Consider the following 25228-nt stretch of genomic DNA (forward strand, 5'->3'; position numbering starts at 1 on the left):
GAAATAACTCTTTTAAAAATTTCACTTTACTCAAAAAGCGCTGCTGGCAGTAGTCAATTGAATGTAAACTGTTCACTCCGAAGCATTTATAAGTAAGTAATAGACTGCACTTGTGCGCATTAAACGGCGCTTGCTAGTTCGCCTGTGATTTTTTTCACTTACTCATGTCCTTACCAGCGCAAAGCACACACACACAAAATATCATCGTTAGAAATTTAGCCCAAAAATGCCACTATCAATAAAATGTGCTTCCTTCTTTCTTTTTCGCATACTCCAACGACACTGCCATACTTTGGTTGGCAAATCTTTCGTAACTATTTGCAATTCAAGCATAAGCGCATAAGTTTGCATATAAAAATATTTATGCATGTGTATATTTGCATGTACGTTGGCAAGGACAAATGTTGCAATGAATATATTTGCCATTGGAGTGCTTTGTAGGCGGGGCGGAAGTGCCAGCGGTGAGTACGTCTTCGTTGGCGGGCACGCCATATGCGCCTTGCCTCGTGTTCTTTTACTTGCCACATTGTTTTTTATGCGCATTATTTGTGTCCCTTCGCCGTTATTTGCCTGCTAGTGTGCTTTGTCGATTTATGTATGCCAAACAAGGCAAAGCATGCCGGCAGGCAGGCATGTGAATGGAGTATGCATGCTAAGAAATATTTGCGCATTGCATGAGTAAGTATGCTCAGCTTGATAGTGAGGGCTTGAGCAGGCAAGAGGAAGAGTTGCATGTGTGTCGTTTGTATTGATATGCCTTTAACTGCATGTGAAATGTACAAACACACACATGTAGGCAAATATATATGCGCACATTTCTAGCGATGTCCACACCAACCCTCGCCTCTTTTCTTCGTACAAAAGCACTAATATGCATGTGTATGTCATTGATATTTGCTTATTTCTGCACATACATTTCATTCAGCACACATGCATACCAACCTTTTCTCAATCATTCTTTATGCCGCTTCCCACCATCGCGCGCCGCTTTTGTGTGCCTCTTATTTGCTTTGAAGTGTATTAAATTGCAAACGGAAATGATAGACGGAAGTGGTTGCGTCGATTTGTGTGCGACTTCCTTGCTGCGCCGCATATTTGCTCACTTCTTTCTTTATGCTCATGCTCAATGACAAACACACACACGGCATGCTATGACACAGTGTGCATGGGTAAGGGTACATTTAAAGTATGCCTTCATTGCATTGTCGCGGAAATTGCAAAGGCGTTTGCGTTGGCAGCCCATTCATTGGTAATGGTGTCGGCGGAAATTTTGCATTATTTGCATTGCTTGGCATTGCCATTGCGGTTGGTATGTGTGAAAAAAATTTTCGCGCAGCGTTGCGGTCGTGTAGCGTTCGCAGAGAGGGTGCAATGGGTGTCATGCATGTGCTGTACTATGTGGGTGCGTAGGATTGTGCAAATGGAAATGTCGTATTTGAAGGCTTTAAGGATGTACTCAACACTATGGGAATTTAAATTGTAATTGAGAGATTTACTTAAAATAAGTAGTAATTTTTATAACAATTAATTGAGAGTGGGTAAGCTATAGATTTTATATGGAAAAAATTTTATTTAGACAAGATATCTTTACTAAATTTGGAATAGAATATAATCCAACAGAACACTAGAGTTTGCGAAGAAATTTTTCAAATCGAATCTTTATAACATATATTGTTCAGATCGGACTACTATAGCATATATGTAGCTGTCATACAAACTGATCGTTTAAATTCAAATCCTTGTATGGAAGACTTTTTCATTTAACAAGATATCTCGATAAAATTTGCCGTGAAGTATTATCTATTGCAATGCTATAATATCCGAGCAAATTGTTAAAATCGGACCACTAAAACATATAGCTGCCTTATAAACTGACTTCTCAAAATCAAGTTAACTTTTTTATACTTCCTTTTTATACACTTTAATGCGATAAAAAACTACACATGTGAAAGATATTATAGTTTCTGCGCAACCGAAATTAATGTTTTTTCTTGTTCTCCAATAATTATTGACTCTTTAGTTTCTTCCTATGGAAAGGTGAAAAGCTTAAATTTTTAAAATTTCAAATTTTTTTTCATAAAAGAGGATTAGTAACCGTTTCACCTTCTATAAAACCTACTTTTTTAAAGAAAGCATAAATTTTTAACAAAAAACTGGCACCGAAAGCAATTTAATACCTATATGCGCCTAAAAGTATGTTTTATCTTCTATAAAATCTACATTCTTAAGGTAAGCATAATGTTTGCACAAAAAACTGGCACCGAAGGCGGTTTAATAACTTTATGCGCCTAAAAGTATGCAACTAATAAACGTTTTTGTAAGCAATTAGCATCTGTGCACGAAATTCAGTATTCATAAGCACAAATACTAAATTCAGTATGCCGCTTAAACGCATATAAATGAATTTCTTTATTACAAACTTTAAAGTAGAGGCCAAATTTTTGGCAAATTCAATTATTTGAGTTACGCAGCCACAAAGGCAGCAACATTTTTGGTTAAATACCAACAATTTGCATATTTCAGTGCCAACATACACACATCCAGCAGTGAATGCATACGATATTCAAATCAAAAATTCATAACCAAACGCAAATAGCAAAGTGTCATGTTTGCCAAAGTCAAACTGTACACAGATATACTCGTATACAAGCGCTCACTATTTGCTTACATGCATATTTCCATTTGAAAGTGTTTGCAAATATGCAAGCAAACAAATGCATATACAAATAAATAAATACATTAAGTTTTGCTGGAAAATATTGTGTAAAATATGCCAATTCAATTGCAAATGCAAAGTATTAACCCACACACACACACACATACATACATATATATATATAAATGAGAGTACACTAATTTCATTTAAATCAAAATGCATGCTCGTTAAACGCTCATATGCGCCCAAATGCGTGTGCGTGCGTTTAGTCACATGGCGTTGAGTTTGTGTGCGTCTATCCATGCACGCACACACACATACGTGCGAGTAAATTTAATTTATTTTATGCACAGCAAACGAAATGCTTATAAATGCAATTTAATCCTCTTCATATTGTAGCTTGTGTGTATAAAAAGCACGCTTGGTCAACAAAAACAACAAGCACACACACTTACATGTACATATGTATGTATATGTAATTGCATAGACGAAAAACAAGCGTCGTAATCAAAAATTGAACAGTCGCAAAGGCTATGTTGAAAAGTGTTGCATGCCATGCGGTCAGCCGTAAGCTTTAGAGATTTCCAACACACTCACACACACAATCGCCAGCGCGCAAAAACCATAATGAAATATTGATAATTTTATTAACAATTTCATGTTTACAAACAGCCGTGCATGTGACAAAAAACTTGTCGCACTCACACACACAAACAATCGCTTAATGCATTTGGTTGCATACCACTAGGCGGTGTTGAGTGGCACTTTAGCGCTTTTAGTCACGTAAATTATTTATATATGGCAACAGTGAGCAAAGCGCAAAAACGCGACAGTGTATGTGTGTGTGTGCGTAAAATCTTCTAAAATACTAAAATATTCATAACATAAACTATAAATCTTAGATAACTCCTAGGCTGGCCTTGTGGCCTGTTGCACATACACACATACAGCAATTACATGCATACATTTACAGCCAGCCTTTGCTGCAAAAAGTTCATAACAAATTGAATTTTATGCCAAAATGTCATTTAAGTAAAAGCAACATAAATTTGCAGCAGCAAAAAGTAAATAAAAACAAGGAAAAATGTAAACTTTGGCTGCACTGCAGCAATACCCTACACAGGTGTAATTTTTATAGTATAAAAGAGTTTGAAAAGATCTTTAAATATATGAGTCAGAGATAGTACCGTTGCCTTGGGCAATAATCGCCAAATTTCGTACATAAATATTGTCAAATGAAAGAGTTTTCCATATGAGTCCTTGATTTTGAGTGATCGGTTTGTATGGCAGCTATACGCTTAGTGGTCCGATCGGAACAATATATATAGAGATTGTAACTTTAGCTTTGATAATTATACTGTCCCAATTTCTTGAAGAACTCTTGTCAAACAAGAAAGTTTTCCATATGAGAACCTTGTTTTGATTAACCAGTTTGTATGGCAGCTATAAGCGAAAGTTTTCTGATCTGAGCAATATATACATATGTATATATCATAAGGTCTCTTTCATTTTCCCTGTGTAGGGTATAATAAGAGTATTTTTAAAGCTAAACGCTCTCAACGCATCTTATGACAACCAAAACCTAGGCATAACGGTAACTAAAAGCAGAAGTTGCAAGTTTTTTAACAGCAAAAAACACAAACAGTTATATAAAACGTAGAAATGTACAAATACTCCAAATGCTTGTTGCTGCAATGAAGCGCAAAATAGCGGCTAACAACAAGCTTACAAAAACAACAACGCCAAAACATGTAGATAATAGCAAAAAAGCAGCAACGCCGTCTGGCTATTTTAATGTGCTGCATAAAATCCGATCTGCTACAAGTCAGCGCACACACATACATAAAAACGCACATACAAATATTTGCAGCGTTTTGTCAAGCTCAAAGCCTATAGTTTTTATGTGCAAATGTATGAATTTTTATATGTATGTATTTGTATGCATCTGCCAGTCAGCTTCAGTGGTCTTCGACCGTCTAAAAACTGCCTTTCCGCTTTACGTCGCTGCCACACACATTGATTTAACTACATTAGGGGCATTTGTAACTCGTTTAGGAGATTTGTCCATGTCCGTGTCCGTCTGCGTTTCTGCGTCGTTTGGCTTTGGCTGCTGCAAGCAATCACCTAAAATGCTTCCATCGCTCCGCTACACCACCGCTTCATGCAACTTCAATCACTCATCACTTTGCTGCTTTTATCTTAGGCACACACACACATATACTGGCATAGCTATACATATTACAGTAAATATATATGTACATATACATATATTCGACTCCCAGCTTTGTACTTTTGGTTAAACTTCTCTACATCTATATCTCTTCTTTTTGAGGCTCACCATCTCTTCGCTGCTGCTGATTGTCTCCGGCACAAACTAGTTGCTGCTCTATTGTTAATTCCTCCCCTCAAAGTCTAGGGGATCAACGGCACACATTACAACTACTAGCAGCAAACGGCGACGTTTCGTTTGTTTGACTTTGCTCAGCAACGTTGTTGAGTCGTTGTTGAAAAGTTCATCATGTTGAAATTAAATTTCGTTACAAGTGCATTAGTAGTAGTGGTGTAGTAAATTCCAATTGCTTTATGCGCCTGTGAATGTGTGGCGGCAACAGTTGCAGAGAGTGTCTTTCATTTTCATTTCCGGTATGGCTTTTAAAGGTGATTTTTTTTCGATATAAAATGAGACTTTGCTTTACTTTCAGTTAGTAAATTAATTTAATCTATTTCTTAATACTTTCTGTTTACAAATTGTCTGAATTTTTCTTTCAACTAGTTAAAAACATAGTAATAAATAAGATTTTTAGAAAAAAAAATTTAATAAATTATAAAAACATTCAACAATGCTTTTGTACTACTATAAAAAGCAACTGACAACTACTACAAGTTAATTAAAAAAAAAAAATATTTATTAATTTCAAAGTTTAATATATGGCTTGAGCTTCCTTCCAAAGCAGTTTTTCTAAAAAATCAACACAGCTGATACATAAACTGCAAATAGTGGTATAACGACATAGTTTATACCAGTTTTACATATTTTATACCAGTTTCTTCTGGTCAAAGTTTTTCTTTTACTCTTCAAATTTAAATTACAAAGATTTTTTTGTAGATTTTAGAAAATTATAACTAGAAATATACTATAATTCTTTATAGAAAACCTAAAGCGTGAATACTTGTGTAATCAAATGATCACTAAAGTATAGTATAGCGCAAAAATTATGTATCCAACATATGGTAAATTTGCATATTTTATACCAGTTTTACTTATTTTATACCAGTTTTTATACCATTTTACTTTTTTCTTGTGAATGAAGTTACAAATAATTTTTTTTTTAGATTTTAGAAAACTAAATCTTGATATATGTATAATATAATTATTTATAGAAAACCTAAAGCGTTAATATTTGTTGTAATAACGTGGCCACTTAAGTATGGTTGGCGCAAATTATTATTTTTTTTTTTAATTTCATGACTGTCATAATTTTAGTTTAAAACTCCATATGAAAAACAACACTTCAGATAAACTTTAAACTTTCATTGCCAAATGACAGCTAGAAAGAACTATAAGCGAAGGGTCGCTTTTATATGTACATATGTATATGCAACTTAGCGTTAACACAATTGAATAGCCAGTTCAAATATTTCCACTTCAATGATGATAAACTACAGTACACTGGGGCATGCACCAATACAGCAAATTTACAACTCAGCCAAAAAGGCAGACAAAACGACTGAAAGCAACAGGCGCTTGAAGAAGGTTGCCAACTGCACAAAGAGTGGTATGTGTGGCAAGCTATCTTTACCACTACTATAGATTTTGAATATTTCGGTAGCACAAAAGAAATGTTGGTATATTAACTTATAAAGCATACCTGTATCTAATAGCTCTATTGGCAAAAATATTTGAAATATTATAAATGCAATGAGTTGTAAAGGCGGGAGACTGAATAAAATGCTTGCATGCAGGCAGCAGTTAGACCCAAAAGTCAACGGCAGAGTGGTTGACGCTAAACTGGTGGTCAACAACAACAACAACCACAAATGGTAAAGAAGCCATGCAACAACAGCAATAATAATAATATGTACTAACAACAGTCATAACAATAATAACAGAAATTTGTTATGCAGGCAAGGTTGTAAGGACGTGGGGCCAAGTATGTGAGGCATAGAGCACTTTGTAAGCAAAGCCTAACCTAAAGCGACGAGTAGTCATTGGCAGGCAGCCAGTCAAGCAATAAGCAACAGCCACTACTCGAGGCAGGCAACAAGAGTGCTTGAACATTGAAAGCAGGCAGTGAACAAGCCGAACGAGCGGCAGGCAGACAGGGAGACATGCAGGCCATGCAGGCAAGTGTGTCGCTTGCAGGCAACGAAAAACATAAGCAACGCCGCCTTTACGGCCATCTTGCCTACACGCGCACGCCAGGCCACACGCCTAGGCATTTGCAGCTTAAGAATGTCGAAGTTCGCATTACATACTTTCGATGAGTGCTGGCGCTGCACGCTTCACTTGGCCTGCCCGACTTCAAACAACTGACTGTTGCATTTGCTGTTGTGGTTGAGTTTTGTTGGCTTGTTTTTAGCGGTTTTGTTGTACATTTAGTTGTTGCTGTTATTATTGTTGTTTTGCCGTTTTGCACAGATAACTGTAGGCATAAATGGGCTTTGACAGCACATGGCAGCAGCGTTGCTGGTTGCATGGGGTTAGACAAGACAATACATGTGGCAGCAAAGGATGAGGCATATCTTGTGGCAAGGACGATGCGCTTCACTGGCTGCATGGTTGCTTATGCTATGCATGATTTTGCTGTTACTGCGGCTACATGTCAACTTTTACTCAAGCAAATGAGAATTTTAGCAAAATTACAATACAACAACAATGAAAAAGGTACGTTACAGCAGCGTTAGAGAGTTGGAGGTTAAAAAAGATCGCTCTCTGCCTGCTTATGTGTTACGACAATGGTGAAGAAGCTGCATTGTATCGTCATACCCATCAATGGTAGATGCAAGGCTAGGCTTTTGAGCAGCCTTGGCAACACAACAACTACACCAAAAACTTGTGTACATATACATATATAGTACATATATTTCTCCACACTCTGGCTAGACTTTGTTGCTTCCGTCTACTAATTTCTACACAATTTATTGAGTAACGTTCGAATATTGGAGTTTTCTTTGATATCCTGACAAAAGTTTTGAAAAGTTGACGACTTTGTTGTGCGACTAGTTTTTGTTGTCTGCCTGTAAAGAGTTGTAAGTAGAAACAGCATTAAGACACACACATACTAAGCTCAGCTTCTGCACACATGAGGATATACTAACATATCTGCAGGCCTTTGTCGCACCTCACCAACACTCAGCTAAAGAAAAACAGGATTTAACAACAAATACATACAAACATTAGCAACAACTATGACGAGATACATAAAGTACAAAATGTATTTATCGCACACCATATAACAATACCTAAAAGTATGCTACAACAATGTGTCACACATAAGCAGCAGCGCTGTGCAGCTGTGGTAGTAAATAATAAGGACGCGTATGTGTACGTGCATGTGTGTGTATGTGTTGGCGTAATGTTATCGCCTGAGTGCAAGTAATTTAATGTGATTGAGAGATTGAAGTGCTGGCAAAAACATACACGGACACTTTAAAAATGAAAACAAATGTGAAGAAAAGCTTAGCGTAAAAAGGAAAAGCAAAATGTGAAAGCTAGAGGCAACATTACGACAAGTCAGGGGTACTCAAACAAGTAGTCGCAAGGGCTTTTGTTTACTACAACTTTGTGGTTCTGGTGCTTTATCTGCAGCATGCTCCCCTCCTCCGTTTGCTTGGCCGTAAACAGCATTGAATTTTATTGATTGAATTCGTTTAGAAGGTGACGCAGCTGCAATTCAATTAAGGTAAGAGTTGGTTAGTTAGTTGCCGGGGGCAAATGTACATGAAGAGCTTTTTGCTGTGTGTGCTTTTGTGTTTCCGATGTATTTGTTGTTGTAACACAAAATAACGCATATGTATTTAGTTGCGCAATATATGAACAGTAAATGTGTATGAACTAAGTGAATCGTCACTTGATTAAAAACTTAACTTGACACGCTCATTGAATTAGTGAGTGTTGCTAAATGTAAATCTCGTGAAAAGTAATTAAACGTTTGCTGCTAAGGTTGGTGAACACAAATTTAAACACACAAGCAAATTTTAAGTTAGTTCAGTTACCTAAAAATGTTAAACAAATGTTGCTTTAACATATCGCTCAAACTTTAGAGCTTTTAAAAGCTTTTATTAGTTTGCTGCTTTATTTAAAGGCATTCTTTTGAAAAAAAAAATAAAATTTTAATTATTAATGTTTATCATAGCTTTAACTTTCATAATTGTTAATACAACTTTTTTGGCTTTGGAACTTTTAAAACCCTTGCGCATTTTTAAAGTCATTTTTTTAAGATAATACAGCTTTCCTATTTACTAATATTAAGAAAACTTTATAAAACGCTTTAATTTTAGAGCCTTTAAAAGCTTTCGGCTAAATCTAAAGTTGCTTCCTCTAAATCATATAATATTGGATATTGTGTATATATAAAAAACACACATAATCTATTAAGCTTTCTCGATTATCAACCTTGAAGAAAGCTTTCCGAAGAGCTTTTTATTTGTATACATACATATCTTACCAAAAGAGAACTAATAATTTCCATTTTTCAGATAGATATAGAATATCTTGAAACAGCCTATGAAAGCTCTAAAAACTTTTTTAAATAATACTAATAACCTCCATAAAGCTCAAGAAGCTGAGATACTACGAGTATATTCTCAAGAGATTTAACGTGCAAGCATTAGCAAGACATTACTAAAAGCTTCGAAAGCTTTCTTGATTTAATTTATTTAATGCAAAATAGTACAGCTGATTTTTAATATGTAAGCACAGAATCGTGTAAACTACCTCGAAAGACATTACTAAAAGCTCCAAAAGCTATTTTAATTTATTTTACATATGACATCTAAAAATATAGTATTAAGTATTTTCATCTTCACACATTTATTAAGCACTACCCATAAAATGCTGTACATTATTGAAACAGTTTACTGAAAGCTCTAAAAGCTTTCTCGATTTGATTTATAAATATAATTTTCGCATATAATATTAATAATTTCCATTATACAAATTTAAAATTTTCATTAAACAGAAACCAGAAAATTTTATAAATAATCAGAAACATTCACTTCTAAAAGCTTAAAAGCTTCAACCCTTTGTGTAATGTTAATTATCATTTGTTATTTACGGTTCAATTAAGCTAAGTTTTACCCAACATGCTCAAACTTTCATATTTCGATTGAGCTTCATTGACAAACAGCTACAAGTTTGTTAAAGAATATGTAATAAAAAGCTTACAAAGTAAGAACATTAGGCTAAGTTAGAAACCGCAAAGCTCGCCGATTTCTTTACCTGCGTACAAACTTTTAACTCCAACAGCTGATAATTTTTTTCTGGAAACAACCATTTAAACAATGGCATTTATTTCCTTTAAAGCATTTTAAATGCAAACGCTGACTACAAACTTAGACGCCTAAAAGCGTGCAATGCAAATAGAGCGCACAGCATACAAAGCTGACAAAACTTTTTTAATGTAATTGAATTAAATTGCAAAAAACGTAGTGAATTAAATAAGTTTATGCGCGAGGCGCAACCGCTTCCCGCGCCGTTACATCGCCGACGCGGCGTTGCTTAGTTGACAAGGAGTTGTAAAAGCTTGCCGGTGGTTTGGTGGTTGAGTACTTTCATTGCCAGCACAATGACGACAGCATTTAAGCTGAATGGACTGCAAGCAGCAGACGACTGTACTCCAACAAAAAAGGCAACAAGAACACAGACGCGTGCGCTACGATTTTCTCCGTCATGAATTTTGCATAAAGGCTAAGACGGTGAGGGATTGAGCTAAAGCGGATTTAGCTAAAAGAATTTGTGCGAAGTGTTGGCAAAGGGGTGCACTGCCAGTATTTTGCCTTTTGATGCGGTTTTACAAGTGGCAAGACGTGAAATATACGAAATCCACTGGCAGCCAGGCCACGCCGGCAAAACAGCATGCAATGAGGCGCAAGTTGCGCCACATTCGCCAACGTCGCCATATTATGTTGCATGCCACACACAGACACATACACGTAGCCATGCAAAGCGCGTAATGGCAGCATTTTTCTCGGCGTTGTAATATATTTTTCAACTTATTTTTCATTTGAGATTTTTTCTTGAACTGAACTTCGACGCTAAGCAGAAAGTTAAGCGACTAGAGTCTACTGCCACTACTGCGGCGCACACATACTTACCGACTACTTTTGGCAGTTGCCGCTTTTCTACGACTTACTAAATTTTTTTGCAATTTAGTGGCAAAAACTTTTCGGCAAGTGCAGTATATGTGCGTATGAAAGTATATGGCAGCTTTAGTAGATATGTGCGTGTGGGTGTGTGCGCTGTCGCTTGTAACCATATCGCTGCGGGAATTACACTAATTTGACTGTTTTTTCACTTCAATTGAGTGATTTATTTGGCGGAAAAGATTAAACGCGACCAACTAATAGTGGAGTGAAGTCATACTGGCAACATTTGCGGTACCACTATGGCTGTGTGTGTGTATATGGCAGTGACTTGTAGTAGCGTAAAATCGAAAAAGTCTATTACTGCTGCACTCTGGCGGGCAAATCTATTCATCTCAATCGCTGTTGACAACCGAAAAATTTCAAATGCGACAATGAATTTGTAATTAATTCTGTTGCCGCAACAGCAAGTTTTGTTGAGTGTGACATATCGGTGATTGTCGTAGCGAAAAAGTTGTAAAGAAGTTTGCGGGAAATGTTCAAAGTGGAGTTAGTTGGAAAAATCGCTGAAATTAATTTTAATATGACTACGCATAAATGCATTTTAATTGAAAAAGTCTGTCGAGCGCGAAATGTGCAGTTTCGGAAACTTAAAATCGCAATTGTTTTTCTTTGAAAGTATAGACTTGCTAATATTTTGTACATATGTATTATAGATATAATGCATTATAATGAGTTAGAACTACATACTAGTCTCAGAAAATTTAAGCGCACTTTTGAATTTCATAAAGTTAAAAAAATGTAGCATACACAAAGGCGCCAATTTGGCTAATAGTTATTTCGCTGATGCACGTGCATTTCTAATTTTTAATTGCACAAATATTTTATGGAAATTCATTAAACTATATTTTTAAAGCTGCCTGGGTTTGGAAATCAATATATTGAGGAGCTTCAGAATTATCACCGTTCCAAGAATAATATGCAAATACTTTTCTATGAAGCTTATGTATAATTATGAGTAATTTCTAAAAAATAAATGAGTATTTTTGTGAAAGCACACAAACAAAAATCATTTCCTTAATGTATGAAAAGCATACTTTTAGGCGCCATGTAATTTCTTGATGTTACAATTCGTAACATAATTCTCAAGCTTTTTGAAATATATTTGGTGATTGCAACATAGTGCTTGCTTTTTTCCTTTTATTGGTAAGAACAGTCGTGCGCCTATAAGTAGGCAATAAATTATTAAAATACTTCGAAATTTAGCTTAAAATTTGGAAAGAAATCTAGTAAATTAAAACTTTCCAAGCAAAAGAAAGTAAAATTGGTTTATCAAAATAAATATTCTTCTTGCAACCCACAATAAGAGTATACTTTTAGGCGGTTTATGCAAATTTTTCTTGTTTTTGAAATCAGTAACAAATAGCCAAGCGGCTGTATACATAAAAATATTGTGATTGTAATTTATTTTTTAATTTCTAGAAAAGCGTGCGCCTAAAAGAGTGCAAAAAAATAATTAAAATTATTCGAGGTTCAACCTTAAGTATAACAAAGAATTTAGAAAAATAAAATATCACTAAAAATATTATCTTCTTGGAATTTCATAACTGTAAAGTCTACTTCCAGGCGCTATATAGAAATTTTTCTTGTTGTTTAATCCAAATATCTTAACTTGCCAACTAGTAACAGTTGTTTTCACTATTGGTTACAAAAATATAGCTCATTAATTATTTTAAAGACATCTGATATAGCCACAGTTAGTTTTTCAATTAGCTGAAATCCAGCACAATTATTTATTAATTTCGTAATGGCATGTAAAAAGGAAAATTAACCACAAATGCAATGATGTTCAAACCCGCTAAACACTAATGATGAATTAGTAAAGCTTTAAACCACAAAATTTAATTCATATCCAATTTTGTTGCATAATTGGAGGCGCATAATCGTCGGCAAATTAAGCTAGCGTGCATAAACACACACTCAGACACACACCTATACGCGGGTAATTTTACATTCTACATATTTCATTATTAAATTACACCACTTTAACCTCAACGCTAAAGCGCATCATCATTCAACTTGCCACATTGTTGCCAGTATGCACTATATTAGTGCTACAGTGTTGTTGAAGTTCTCGTTGTTGTTCTTGTTACAAAGTATGAACACACACAAACAACCGCAATATATGCTTAGGAAGTTCCAACTTCCGTTTCCGTCCGTTGAGGCGCATAAATGACTGCCAAAGGAGAACTTACTTCACCAAAACACACACACACATATACACATGCAACACTTGCATTGGCATAGCATGTGGCAAAGTGGCAAGCAGCTAGCAAATGGCAAATGGCAAACGGCGAATGCCAGCCAAGCAGTCAGCCGCTATGAGTGAGCTACTAACGACAACACAAAGTGGCAAGTGTTGCCAAAACACGAAAATCCCATTGAAGTTGAAATATCCGCAAATGAAATGAAAAATTCAACACGTTGTTCGTTGCAAGCCAACGAGCACAAGCAAATGTACGGCGGGCAAACATACGAGCGAACGTACGAACAACGGCGCTGTTGCATGCAACAGGCAATGTGCCACAAAGGCACAGCCGACTGAGCATACGGCACACGTTTGGCAGCAATCGCATGTTGCATGCCACTTGCTTACTTGGCCGGCGCTATAGCGGCGGCAAGCCGAAGCAAATGGCGGCTTGCACATTCCCGGCTGGCAAACGTGACGCTATTAGCTCGGCCTGCCACCGCCGCCGCCTGGCTGGCAATTCGCCCTGATGCACACACACAAGCCAACATTTCGCCAGGCCAAAACGCCAAGTGCAACATGTTTTTGACTTTCATTTGTGCTATGCCATTTTTATTATTTTCATACTCTGGCTGCTACTTTGCACTCTTTGTTTTTGCTATTTGGACTCAAGTACCTAATAATTTTATTGTTTTTTAATGTGCTTTGACTTATTCCTTTTTGGGCAATTTTTTCGGGGCGTAATTTTTTCGCTTCAATGTTTTTCAATTGCCAACCGTTGCTGCCGGCCCTTTTGTATGGTATGCTATGTGTGTGTTGTTGCTGCCACGTTCGCTGCCACTGTTGTGTTGGCAAAGTTTCAAGTGACTTTAATATTGAAAGTGTCGAATTGGGCGTTGTTTATTTGCCATGAGGCGTTTACTTTACAAGCAATCAGGAAGTCAATAATGAGGGGCTGCATTTCTGCTGCTGACTGGCAGCCAGTGAGTAAGCGCGCAATCTGTGCGGGAAGATTTATGTGCTTTTGGGTTGAAAGTATTAAACTAAATAAAAATAAGAAAATGGAGAAGTGGAACCAAAAATAAAAAAAAAATATTGAAAAAGTGCTCACAGTGGTCAGAAACTGCAAGCAATTTTAATATATTGCACAGCAAAAAGAAAAATATATGCAATAATTTTTAGTAATTCACAAACAAAAATATGGCGCCTTGAAATATGCAACAATTTTTGTCTTTTATTGATTAAAACAAATTTGTATATCTTTTAGTTCACTAAGTTGCTGCCTTTAACTTTCTCACTCTCTTTAAATTACAAAACAAAATTTAAAAAATTTTCAATTTTTTTATATTTTATTATTTATATTATATTAGCCTTAAAATTTACTCCAATATCCAAACAAGCTTTAATGTAAACATTAGACACAATTACGAGTTATCAAGCACACCCCTGTTAGCGCAATTAATTTCTCAGACTTTACAAATACATCCAATTACACACACATGCACTTACACCAATACCTTTCACCGTTAACACCAATTTGTGCACTACATGGTCAACATTTATATGTGTTTGCGCGAAAATGTATTTATTTGTGGCACAAAAGTGCATTTAAAATGTAATTTGTCTGACGCCAACAGCCAACATAGTGACACAAAAGCAAAAGGAACAACAAAAATAACAAATTATTGTAAATAACAGCAACACTATTGTGGCTTGTAATAAAATCCGCATGCATTTATTTTAAAAATATTTTTTCGGGCACACAAAAAGGCGGTAACTACTGGTAGAGGTACCGCAAAAACAGCTGACATACGCATACACATGCATATGTGTGCTCTCCATAAGTACATGATTTTGTGTGCGAACTATATCCCAACAGGATCAGTGATATGCAAAACTACAACAGCAAAAGGTTGCACCAAAAACAAGCCAAGCTCGGCAGTAAACCTGTTGGTTGCCCCAACGGATAACAGCAAGGCCGGCAACAAGCAATCGTGCTGGGAATATTACCAGCAAAGTGCTGATAGGCAGACTGTATGCGAAAATTTCAAGTAGAGATATAGACAGACATATGTATGTAAATACAGGTATACATAGTTGCACATACACATGTAAAAGCACACGACAAAGCAGCACTGTAAGCACTTTTACCCGCTGTGATTTTGCCGGCGCAGCGACAGGTTCCTATTTTTAAGCACTTTTACTATAGCTGCTTACATTTATATATGTGTATGTATGTGTACGCTGCTGTTGCTCTTATTGTGCGCCTTTAAATATGCATTTGTTTGTCGCCGCATATGCGCCTGATTTGTGCCTCACTAATGGCTGTGCAAAAGCCACAGGCACATCCTGTGCTTTTGCAACGCTTTTTTTGGTGTGTCTTAACTGCTTCGGTGACTATTGTTCAAGCAGTCGATAACAATTCGTGCTAGCTAGATATACATGCAAATATACATATATGTATGTATATAGCGACTTGTATTTAAATATACATATATGATGAAGCACAGTGAAGCATTTATGAAGAAGTACTCAATTAAAGGGTATTTTTTTTAGACTAAATATACCCTTTCGTGAAAATCGGAATTTTTTTCAGTTCATAACACCCTTTTTCCTCTTTTTCTTATGGTATGAAATCTCTTAAGATAAGCTTTTATTGCAACAATTAAGGCGATATAAAGAAAATGAAAGATGTTAAAACATATTACTTGTTTAATATGCTTTTAGGAGCTTATGAAATATGCTGAATGAAATTTGCTAACTAGATGGTATAAACAAGAAAATGCGGTGACTTTGAGTTCTCGGAACCTATAATATCTTTCACATATACAAAAAATTCCTTACAAGATCTTCATTCCGATCGTTCAATTTGTATGGCAGCTAAATTTTATAAATATCCGATATGAAAAATTTCTTCAGAGATTACATTATTTCTTTAATCAATTGCTGAGGTCGAATTTAATGAAACTATCTCGCCAAATCAGAAAGTTTTCTATACAAGCACTTGATTTCGTTCAGTTCGTATGACAGCTATATGATATAGTGGTCAGATCTGAGAGATTCCGACGACTGAACGGCTACTTTGGAAGAAAAGTACGTGTGCAAAATTTCATATCGATATCTCAAAAACTGAGCGATAATTTTGTGTATATTAAGACGGACGAAAGGAGAAAACTGACAGACTGGCGTAGAAGATCAAATCGACTCAGCTTGTCATGCTGCTCATTTATATATGTATTTATTTCACTGAGTCTCCGACATTTCCAAATTCGTGTTATTCAGAATATAATACACTTTTTTTATAAACCAAACGAGAACTACAAACTTACAAATCGACGAATGAATTTTTTTTTTAATTTAGTAAAAATTCACTCAACTTCTATATAACTTTTAAGGAAAAAATTAGAAAAACATCATCTAAAATTTTAAGTTTTTTAAGCTGCCACACTTGGTGCTCCACTCAGCCACTGTGCCTACCCTAACCGCTCGTTAAACTGGTCGCTGATACCAACACTCGTGTGCGACTCGCGTCAACTACCTACCCACCTTTGCCATCAGCACGCCTCTACGCTTGTGAATATAATAAACTGATTGCACACCAAAAACTGGCAGCTGCAACATGGGTACTAACACAGCCACTACAACTAGTGCAACAGGCGCCAGTAGCCGACTAACAGACAGGCAGACAGACGGCGGAGTGCATGCATGCAATCAGTAATAATATCAGAGGCTGCGCAAATACAGCAGCGCGAGCTTGGAGGATATTTTAAGCAGTGTACCCTTTGGTTGATATTCGAAAATCTGTGCATTCGTGTATGTGTGTGTAGCTTTGGAGCGACAACCAAAGCATGCTGCTTGTTGTCGGCAATGTTTTTTAGTCTTTTGTAGTTTTTGTTGTAATGGTAGTGGTGGCATTGGCGTCGTTATCGTCTTCATCGTTGCCAGCTCATTTGCCTCGGCATGCGTGGCACGTGGGTAAACCTACAGCAATACACAAACAGACCGCATGCGAAATAGCTGGTGACGCTGTGGTGGTGTACGCGCCACGTACCATTTTACATATACACACACTCAGCGCTGCACAAAGCATATGTACACGCTGGGGACATGTTAACATGACTTTCGTGCCACGAATTATTTTATACTCTTATATGCAACGGACTAGGTGCACCGCCCTTTGGTGGCATATTTTGTTGGCTCCACTGACTGTTGCATACTATTTGCAGCAGTGCAAAATGCTATAACTCACTCAGGCGTACGAGAACCGCGCGGTTGCGAGCTGTGCAACAAGGGCAACCAGCAACGACTGCGTTTTGTGTAGCGCATTTACTTCAGCCTCGCCGTTTTTTTCGTTTTGCATTTGAAAATATGCAAATACACTCGGCCGCGTGCATTCGGCGTAGCGAGTGTTTAAAATTGCCATGCGTACGACTTTATTGTGTGATTTGTCAGCGCCTAAAAGGGGCATAAGCTTTTATTTTGCCTTTTACTCCGCAATTATTTTGGCTTTTTCCATTTTGAAGCGCCAATATGCTTGGTGACCGCCATCAGCCGTGGGTCCACCGGTCGCTTATAGTTATGGTTTCACAAATTTGCCACGACAAATTTGCCAACATGCAAAATGCAAGAAAAAAACATACACGTATGGAATTTGTATGCAATTCGCTGCAGCGCGTAAATGTAGGCAACACAAAAGCGAAAAAATTAAAGCAAAATATATTTTTTTGCGCGTTGAGGCAGTGATTTTTATTTAATAGTTTAACGTTTTTATGCGAAAAAATACTTTATGCGCCTATGTGTATGCTTAAAACACTTTGGGTGTGACATATTGTTTTAATTGAGAAATAAATAATTTTTACTGCAAATAAATTGGCTGTTAAGAACACATGAAAAACGCCTATAGCGTGCTTTTAGGCGGTTGCATAAACTAATGCATTGGCGAGCACATGAAACATGAATATTTTTGTTGCATAAAAAAAATGGTTTTTCAGTTCGATTTCTTTTAGTCCAATCGCAGTTTTTAGTCGCTAATGGCAAATCGTTTTTCCGTAAACAATTTTTTCCCATAATTTTTACTGATAGTATAAAGTTTATTTGGATTATTTAAGTACCAACTCCTAATCCTATTATAAGACTGAGTATGGGAGTTTCACTCAAATAAAATTTAGCTGAACCAAGTAGAAAAATTTATTTTATGCAAGACCTTGGAATTTTAACCTTATAAAGCTGTCTAAAGTGGCTCCTCAAGGTCTCAATAGAGCAAAGACCGGTTAACTTATTAATTAATTCTTGTGCGAAAAGACCATAAGTTCTTTAAGCGTACAAAATGTTCATAATAGATTCATTAAGTAGTAAGAGCACTGCTACCAGTACCTGCTGCACATCCAGTTTCGCTAATTCTTTATCGTAAATTGAAGTGTGAAATGAGTGGCACTTACAGCACAATTTTCACAAGATTAAAATTAACTCACAAGCAAAAATGACTACATATTCACCGACACGCAAATAAACAAACGCCAAATGTATACGTCCTTTTCTAAGCCGAGCTGTTGTGTGCGCATTTCACACGTCACAGGCATCAAACTACAAAACCTCCAACATTTGCAAGCATATAATGCAAAATAAGTGCGGCGCCTACATGTATGCAATATATTGCGTTCATATGGGTGTTAATATCATATTTCGTAACATGACACTTTCACACTTTGGCTAATTTAAAGCATACAAAACGGCGTGTACACGTCAACTCAAGCTAAAACGAACCGGCAATAAGCAGGCATTTGACCGGTTTATTTGATGACTACCGCCTGTGGTGCTGCTACGGCGGCACCTATGTAGGTGCTTGGTATGAAATTCGTGACTGTTGCTCTTTGTCACACAAAATGTGACGCGCATTTGCGATAAACATAGCAGCAACATGCATGCATAGCCAAACACAAACACTGCCACGACTACTTGTATGACGTAATTAAAAACGGTGAAGGTGTTGCCGTTGCAAGCATGCTTAGCGCCGGGCTTTCGGTTGGCAGTTAACAGGCATAAGGGCAAAAACTTCAGCCTTCGTCATAAAAGTTACACATATGTATGTATGAGGTAAATAATTGCCGACGAAAAAATTGGAGCATAACAGCAGGCGCCACACAGGAAAATGGCAAATACACCTGCACATTTACGGTACAACTCCGCGCGTTGTGTGCAACATGCAATCAGCGGTGCTGGAAATAGGCGTAAATGTTGCAAAGTGTGATTTATCACCTCTTTGATGTTGACGTTGTTGCGTTGTTGTTACCAAGTTGTTTTACTATTTTTAAGTTGCATGCGATTAAAACGTTTTGTAATTGAAAAATTTTGTTTTTATGCAAAAGTTGCGCAAATAGTTGACGCAACAGCGTTTTAAATTCAATGAGTATGCAAATATAGAGAATTACAGTTGCTGACTTAAAGTTTTATTTAAAAAATAATATATAATATTTATAGCTGCCATACAGGGAGGGGAGAGAGAATTTCCGCTCCTGTTTATATATTAAGAAGAAGATATCGCTTAGTAAATAAAATAATTTAGTAGCATATTTTTTCCACACCCATATCTTTATTATTGCCTGCACATACATATTTAATTTTTTTTATTAAACATACGACGGATATTTTAAACGCTACGTTCGAACAATAAAAACAATTTATTATCACCAATATTGATTAGCTTCCCACTGAACTTTCATTTACTACTACTTATATATCTGCTTCATTCATAACGCGCAGAATCTTCGAGAAAAACAACATTTTTCATACGAGCATGCTGAGGCATGTTTGCCAAACAAACACATTGTGCACCGCTTTGCTAAATTGCATTTGCAACCATTTCACTTCAGTTAATAAACACACACACTTTCACTTTACATTAACAAACTGGAAGAATTTTTAAATAAAACTCAAAAAAACTTCACTAAATGATTAATTTATTAATTTTTCACATACTTTGAGCGCGATCATGAACCGACGCGCACTTACCGACACACGATTATCATACACAGAGAATGTTAACGAACATGAATATCATTCGGTCGTTGCGTTGCGCTTATGATTTTCTGCAGTGCTGCTCCACTGCTTCGTGATTACGAGACAACAACTCCGTTTGCTTGTGCAAATGCACTACATGCTGTTGTGCATGCTGTAACAAAAACGAATCACTCGTCAAGTTTGCAGTAGCATAAACCGAACAAGTTACATTGTATTGTTCTTTGCCCGTGATTTTAACAGCAATTTTAAATAGTTTGTTAACATAAATGCTAATAAAAAGTGACTGCTTTGTTTTTAGGCTATTGCAATATATTGTTACAGAGTATAATAGTTTTGTTCATCTGTCGGCTGTACGTATCACCTAAAACTAATCGGGATAGATATATGTACATAGGGTTATATATAAATAAGTGATCAGGATTACTAGATCAATTAAAATCCAGGTGGCTGTCTATCTGTCCGTTCGTTCGTCCGTGCAAGCTGTAACTTGAGTAAATATTGAAATAAAATGATGACACTTGGTATGCGAGTTCCTACATATGTAAGTACAAAAAAAAATTATGAATTCATAAATGACCGTCATCGGACTACATCCAAGCTTACATTACATTTACCTTACATTTTCATAAATTGCCAAGAATTTTTCAAGCATATTTAAAGCAAATGTGAAGTTCTTAAATCTTAATTTTAAAAGCTGAAATCATGTGTGCATAAGCTTTCACGCTACCGTAACTTCAAAGGAATATATTTTCTATAAAAACTAACTAAGCTGTGCACACATACAAATATGTACATATTACAGCACAAGTACGGTACTTTATTGTTATTTGAAAAGCAAGCATTAAATCCGCTTATAATTTTCTTTTACCTACCGAAGAGCATAAATAAATAGTGGATGACAAGTGAAATGGTGAGCATATGTATTCGAAAAGGCATTTATGCGCACTTATGTATGTAGGTATGTATATTTTCCAAGCATTTTATTTTATTTTTTATTTTTTTGTTTTGTGAATGAACATTCGTCAATGCGTGGGTGCGCCTTGAAGTGTGCCATTCAAAGCAAATAGGAAAATGTTTGAGCACATTGTGCTTGTATCACTCATACAGACATGTGTGCTTATAAAAGCTTACACATACATATGTATATGTATACATATTTGTGAGTGTGTGTGAATATTTTATACATGCAGGTATATTCTCGCTTATAATCATGCCAACACGCCAACACACACACGCAGGCATGGAAAATTACAAGCTTACAGACATTGCCAGTAGTGACATTGCTGCAGCTGGGTGTGGCAGCATGAAATATTATTATTATTTATTTTTAAGTAAATATCAAAATAATTGCATACTGAGTGCTTTTGTATTTCATATTTGTAAGCCGCTTATTTATGTGTGCGCAAGCAGGCACAACACACCACACCATACGTGAGCCAACATGTATGTATATACACATACACACACAAATGTGTAGCAATTATTGTAACGACTCCCACACAGACGCTTCCTCATGCTGTGACCAGCAATTGTAGCGCGCCTCTTTCTCCTCTTACAGCCGTTTGGTGTTGCCTGCTTGTTGCCGCTTTGAAATCGAATAGAAATAAATGATTACGAAGTGAATGTCTTCAGTTTGCATTCGTTAGCAGTATGTACGCTCAGTAGTCAGACCGTTCCTGTGGCAATTCGATATACACACGCCAACACGTCTACGCTTCCGTATGCGTTGCTTGGCAAACCCGTCTCACATATTAGTGTTGTCTATTAATTAGCATAATAATAGCATAGCGCACGGCGCATGTTGCAATTCAACACTCACACCCGCACGAACATATGCATTCATACCGAGCCACGAAATTCTGCGTAATTGCAACTCATCCCCATAGAAATTTTTGCAAATCAATAGCAAAATTTGCAGCAGCGCCTTTTTGCACACTACACACAAGCACCCATATGTGGAACTATGTGTGTGCTGGCACGTCTGCATTTCACTTATAATTATGCGATTCAATTTATTGACATAACTGTCACATGCGTCATAGCTATTTGTTGTTGTTGTTTTCATTTCATTGTTGTGTTGTAATTAAAAGAGGCTATTGTGTTGCCAAAGGATTTTACAATACGCATTAATCAATGTGACAATGATATTAAGTTGCTATGATTTCTTGTTATTTTTATTTAATACTTTGCAGGTAAGCCCACGCATTTACCACACAGTCTTGTATAGAACTTGAAGTGATTAATTTAGTATTTAAGTGCAGTGAATGAAAAACAGTAAGCTTTTTATTATTATTTCATAATATTCCTAAGAGTAGTGAATTAATGCAACGTAGTTTTCGAAAGCTTTCTATAAATGTTTTGCTTTTTTGAAGATTTGTAAATTTGCTAATTAATTTAAAGGAAAACAGCCTGCAAAACCTCTCACTCAAGGTTTATAAATGTGCTTTATTATAAAACTTTTAAAAATTTTTGCAAAATTGATAAATTATTAAAAATTAATTAATTAATGAAATACAGTCCTCAAAAGCTATCTTTCAATGCCAAAAAATTTACTTTGCTAAAGCCTTATTATAAAGCTTTTAAAAAACTTTGGAAACTTGCGAAGTCACATTATGGAAGACAATCCTCAAAAAGTCTGATTTAAAATTTAAACATTTGTTTAACTAAAGCTTTTTAATAAAGCTTTTAAAAAGCTTTGCAAATTGAAATATTAAACATGGTTTTCACGATAAATGATTTAACGAAATTTTTCAAACAAGCATATTAAAATATTGAAAGCTTTGAAAAGAATTTGCAAATATAAACATTATCATTCTTGTAATGAATGGTTTTTCGAACTTTTTTCCAAAAAGCTTTTATGCAGATCACTCAAGGTATATTTAAATTTGAAAAATGTAAAGCTTGCAGTTAGTAAAATTGTGTTGTCAAATAAACAACTTTTCTTCTACATGAACTTGATTCGGATCGCTCAATTTGTATTAAAGCTATCGCAGTCCAAAGTTTTTAATTATTGCGAGTTTAAGACCAGAACCATACGAAAATTCTCAGAGCTAAGATTTACAGTTCGCTAAATAGCTTTAAGCGTTTAAGCTTTTGCACAGGTGGTAATATAATGCTTTTTCTGTAATAATCCGCTACGCTTTATAACTCTTTAATAAAAAGCTCATTTAAGCTTTCTTTGATGAATAACTCTGTAATAAAAAGCTTGTTTAAGCTTTGAAAAAGTTTGTAGAGCAAAGCTTTTTTTGTAACAGTAGCGAGTAGTGAAACAATAAAGCTCTTCACTTTCAATCAAAGCTTTTTAGTACGAAAGCTTTCCACTAACGTCAAAAAGGTGAAAGCTACTAATTGCAAAACCTATACTCTTTCAACTTTTTTTTCAATTTTCACACTCATTAACAAATTTTGCAAAAACACTAAAAAAATCTTGATGTTTATAACGTTTGTTAGCTTTCATTATATCTATAGCTATCAGAAATTTAATTACGCAAAGTCGTTACGCTTTAAATCAAAATAGATTAAAATCGTGCTGCCGTCAATCAACTTCCGTCAGTAATCAGCGAGTATACCTCGCAGCAGCTGCCGCCACCCGCACTTTAATCGGCTCGAAGTCGACTTAAGAGTGCCTTTTATTTATTTCCTTTATACTTTTTACATAATACCGCATTATATGATTTTCTGCCTTCATACTGATGCATATTTGCGCCTGTATGTGTGCGTTTTAACTATCGATATGTGTTATATAAACGTACACTGCACATTTTTAATCTTTGCTCTTATTTTCTCTGCTTTCATTTTATTTACATGTCAACATGCGCCACAGGGTGCTTCCTCCAGTCTTGTTGTGAAATTTGCCGATACTGAGAAGGAGCGACAGATACGACGTATGCAACAAATGGCGGGTCATATGAATTTACTTAATCCCTTTGTCTTTAATCAATTTGGACCATATGGAGCTTATGCGCAGGTAAGTACGACATGCAGACAGACACATATACGCACACTCATGAACCAAGCCAATAAGCGCAATGCAGTAATGATTAAACAACAACAATATAAAGTATGCAAACATGCAGCGCACACAATGGAGATAATGTAAAAGAGTTGCGTAAATAAAAACATAAAAACGCCAGAACGAGAGTGAAAAAAAAGCCAAAAGTTATGCGGCAATAAAAAATCTTTGCAAAATACAATGCAGAGTAATTGATTTCGGTTGCGTTGTTGTTGTTGTGTGCATTGTTTTGCACTTACTTTTATTGTTAATGGCACTTGCTTTTTTGTTTTTGTGCCTTTGGTTGGCGCTGTTGTTGTTGTGCTACGCATAAAATGACAAAACAAAAGGCGCACTATTTTATTGCAACCCACAAACACACACGCACCCGTGCATGCTGTGGGTGCGAAAACGAAAACAATGCAAAAGCCGTTCAATAATGGCTACAACAACAAGCAGCACAACAGCCGCAACTTCAGTGCAAATCAGCGTCACGTAAAGTGCATTAAATAACGGCGACATTGGTGTTGATGTTGGTCGGCAGCGCAGTGCATACACTACGCGGCGCTGTTAGTAGCCATACCCCAGCAGCGTGCCATGCTGCCCCCTCACACGTTGCGCATCGTAAATTGTGCATTTTTATTGCTACTTTTGTTGCAAAACCAATTTAAGTGCAACTGCCAGCAACGCGCAGCCTCGTTACCGTGAATGCATCACGCTCAACGTCACCACCACTTCCCTTGGCCCCGCTTTTGTCACACTTTCACATACCGCTAACCACTTCCGCCGTGCGCTGCACATTAACACAATGCCCTCTCACTCTCTCTCTGTCTCTCGCCCGTGATCGCCAATTGCTTGCCTTATTTATGCGCACAACTTCATCATCTGCATACTTTAGCATTTCCGTTTCTCATCCATTCACTCATTTCATTTATAGTTGTTTGCATTTGTTTTCCCTTTTTTCGCTTTCATTTTAATGCATTGTGTCTTATATAACGTGCCTTTTATACAA

At 36.2% G+C, this 25228-nt stretch overlaps 1 protein-coding gene across 20 annotated transcripts in view; it reads left to right on the forward strand.

Moving 5' to 3' along the window:
• The window catches only part of LOC105229482 (CUGBP Elav-like family member 4), an 823207-nt gene that overhangs the window by 786657 nt on the left and 11322 nt on the right, over positions 1-25228 (forward strand). For all 20 annotated transcript variants that reach the window (XM_049458193.1, XM_049458200.1, XM_049458189.1 and 17 more), the window contains one exon: positions 24049-24192. In XM_049458193.1, the coding sequence (XP_049314150.1) occupies positions 24049-24192 (144 nt within the window). The remainder of the gene's footprint in view (positions 1-24048; positions 24193-25228) is intronic.

The sequence above is a fragment of the Bactrocera dorsalis genome, chromosome 5, assembly GCF_023373825.1.
Source record: "Bactrocera dorsalis isolate Fly_Bdor chromosome 5, ASM2337382v1, whole genome shotgun sequence".
In the NCBI taxonomy this organism is placed as follows: domain Eukaryota; kingdom Metazoa; phylum Arthropoda; class Insecta; order Diptera; family Tephritidae; genus Bactrocera; species Bactrocera dorsalis.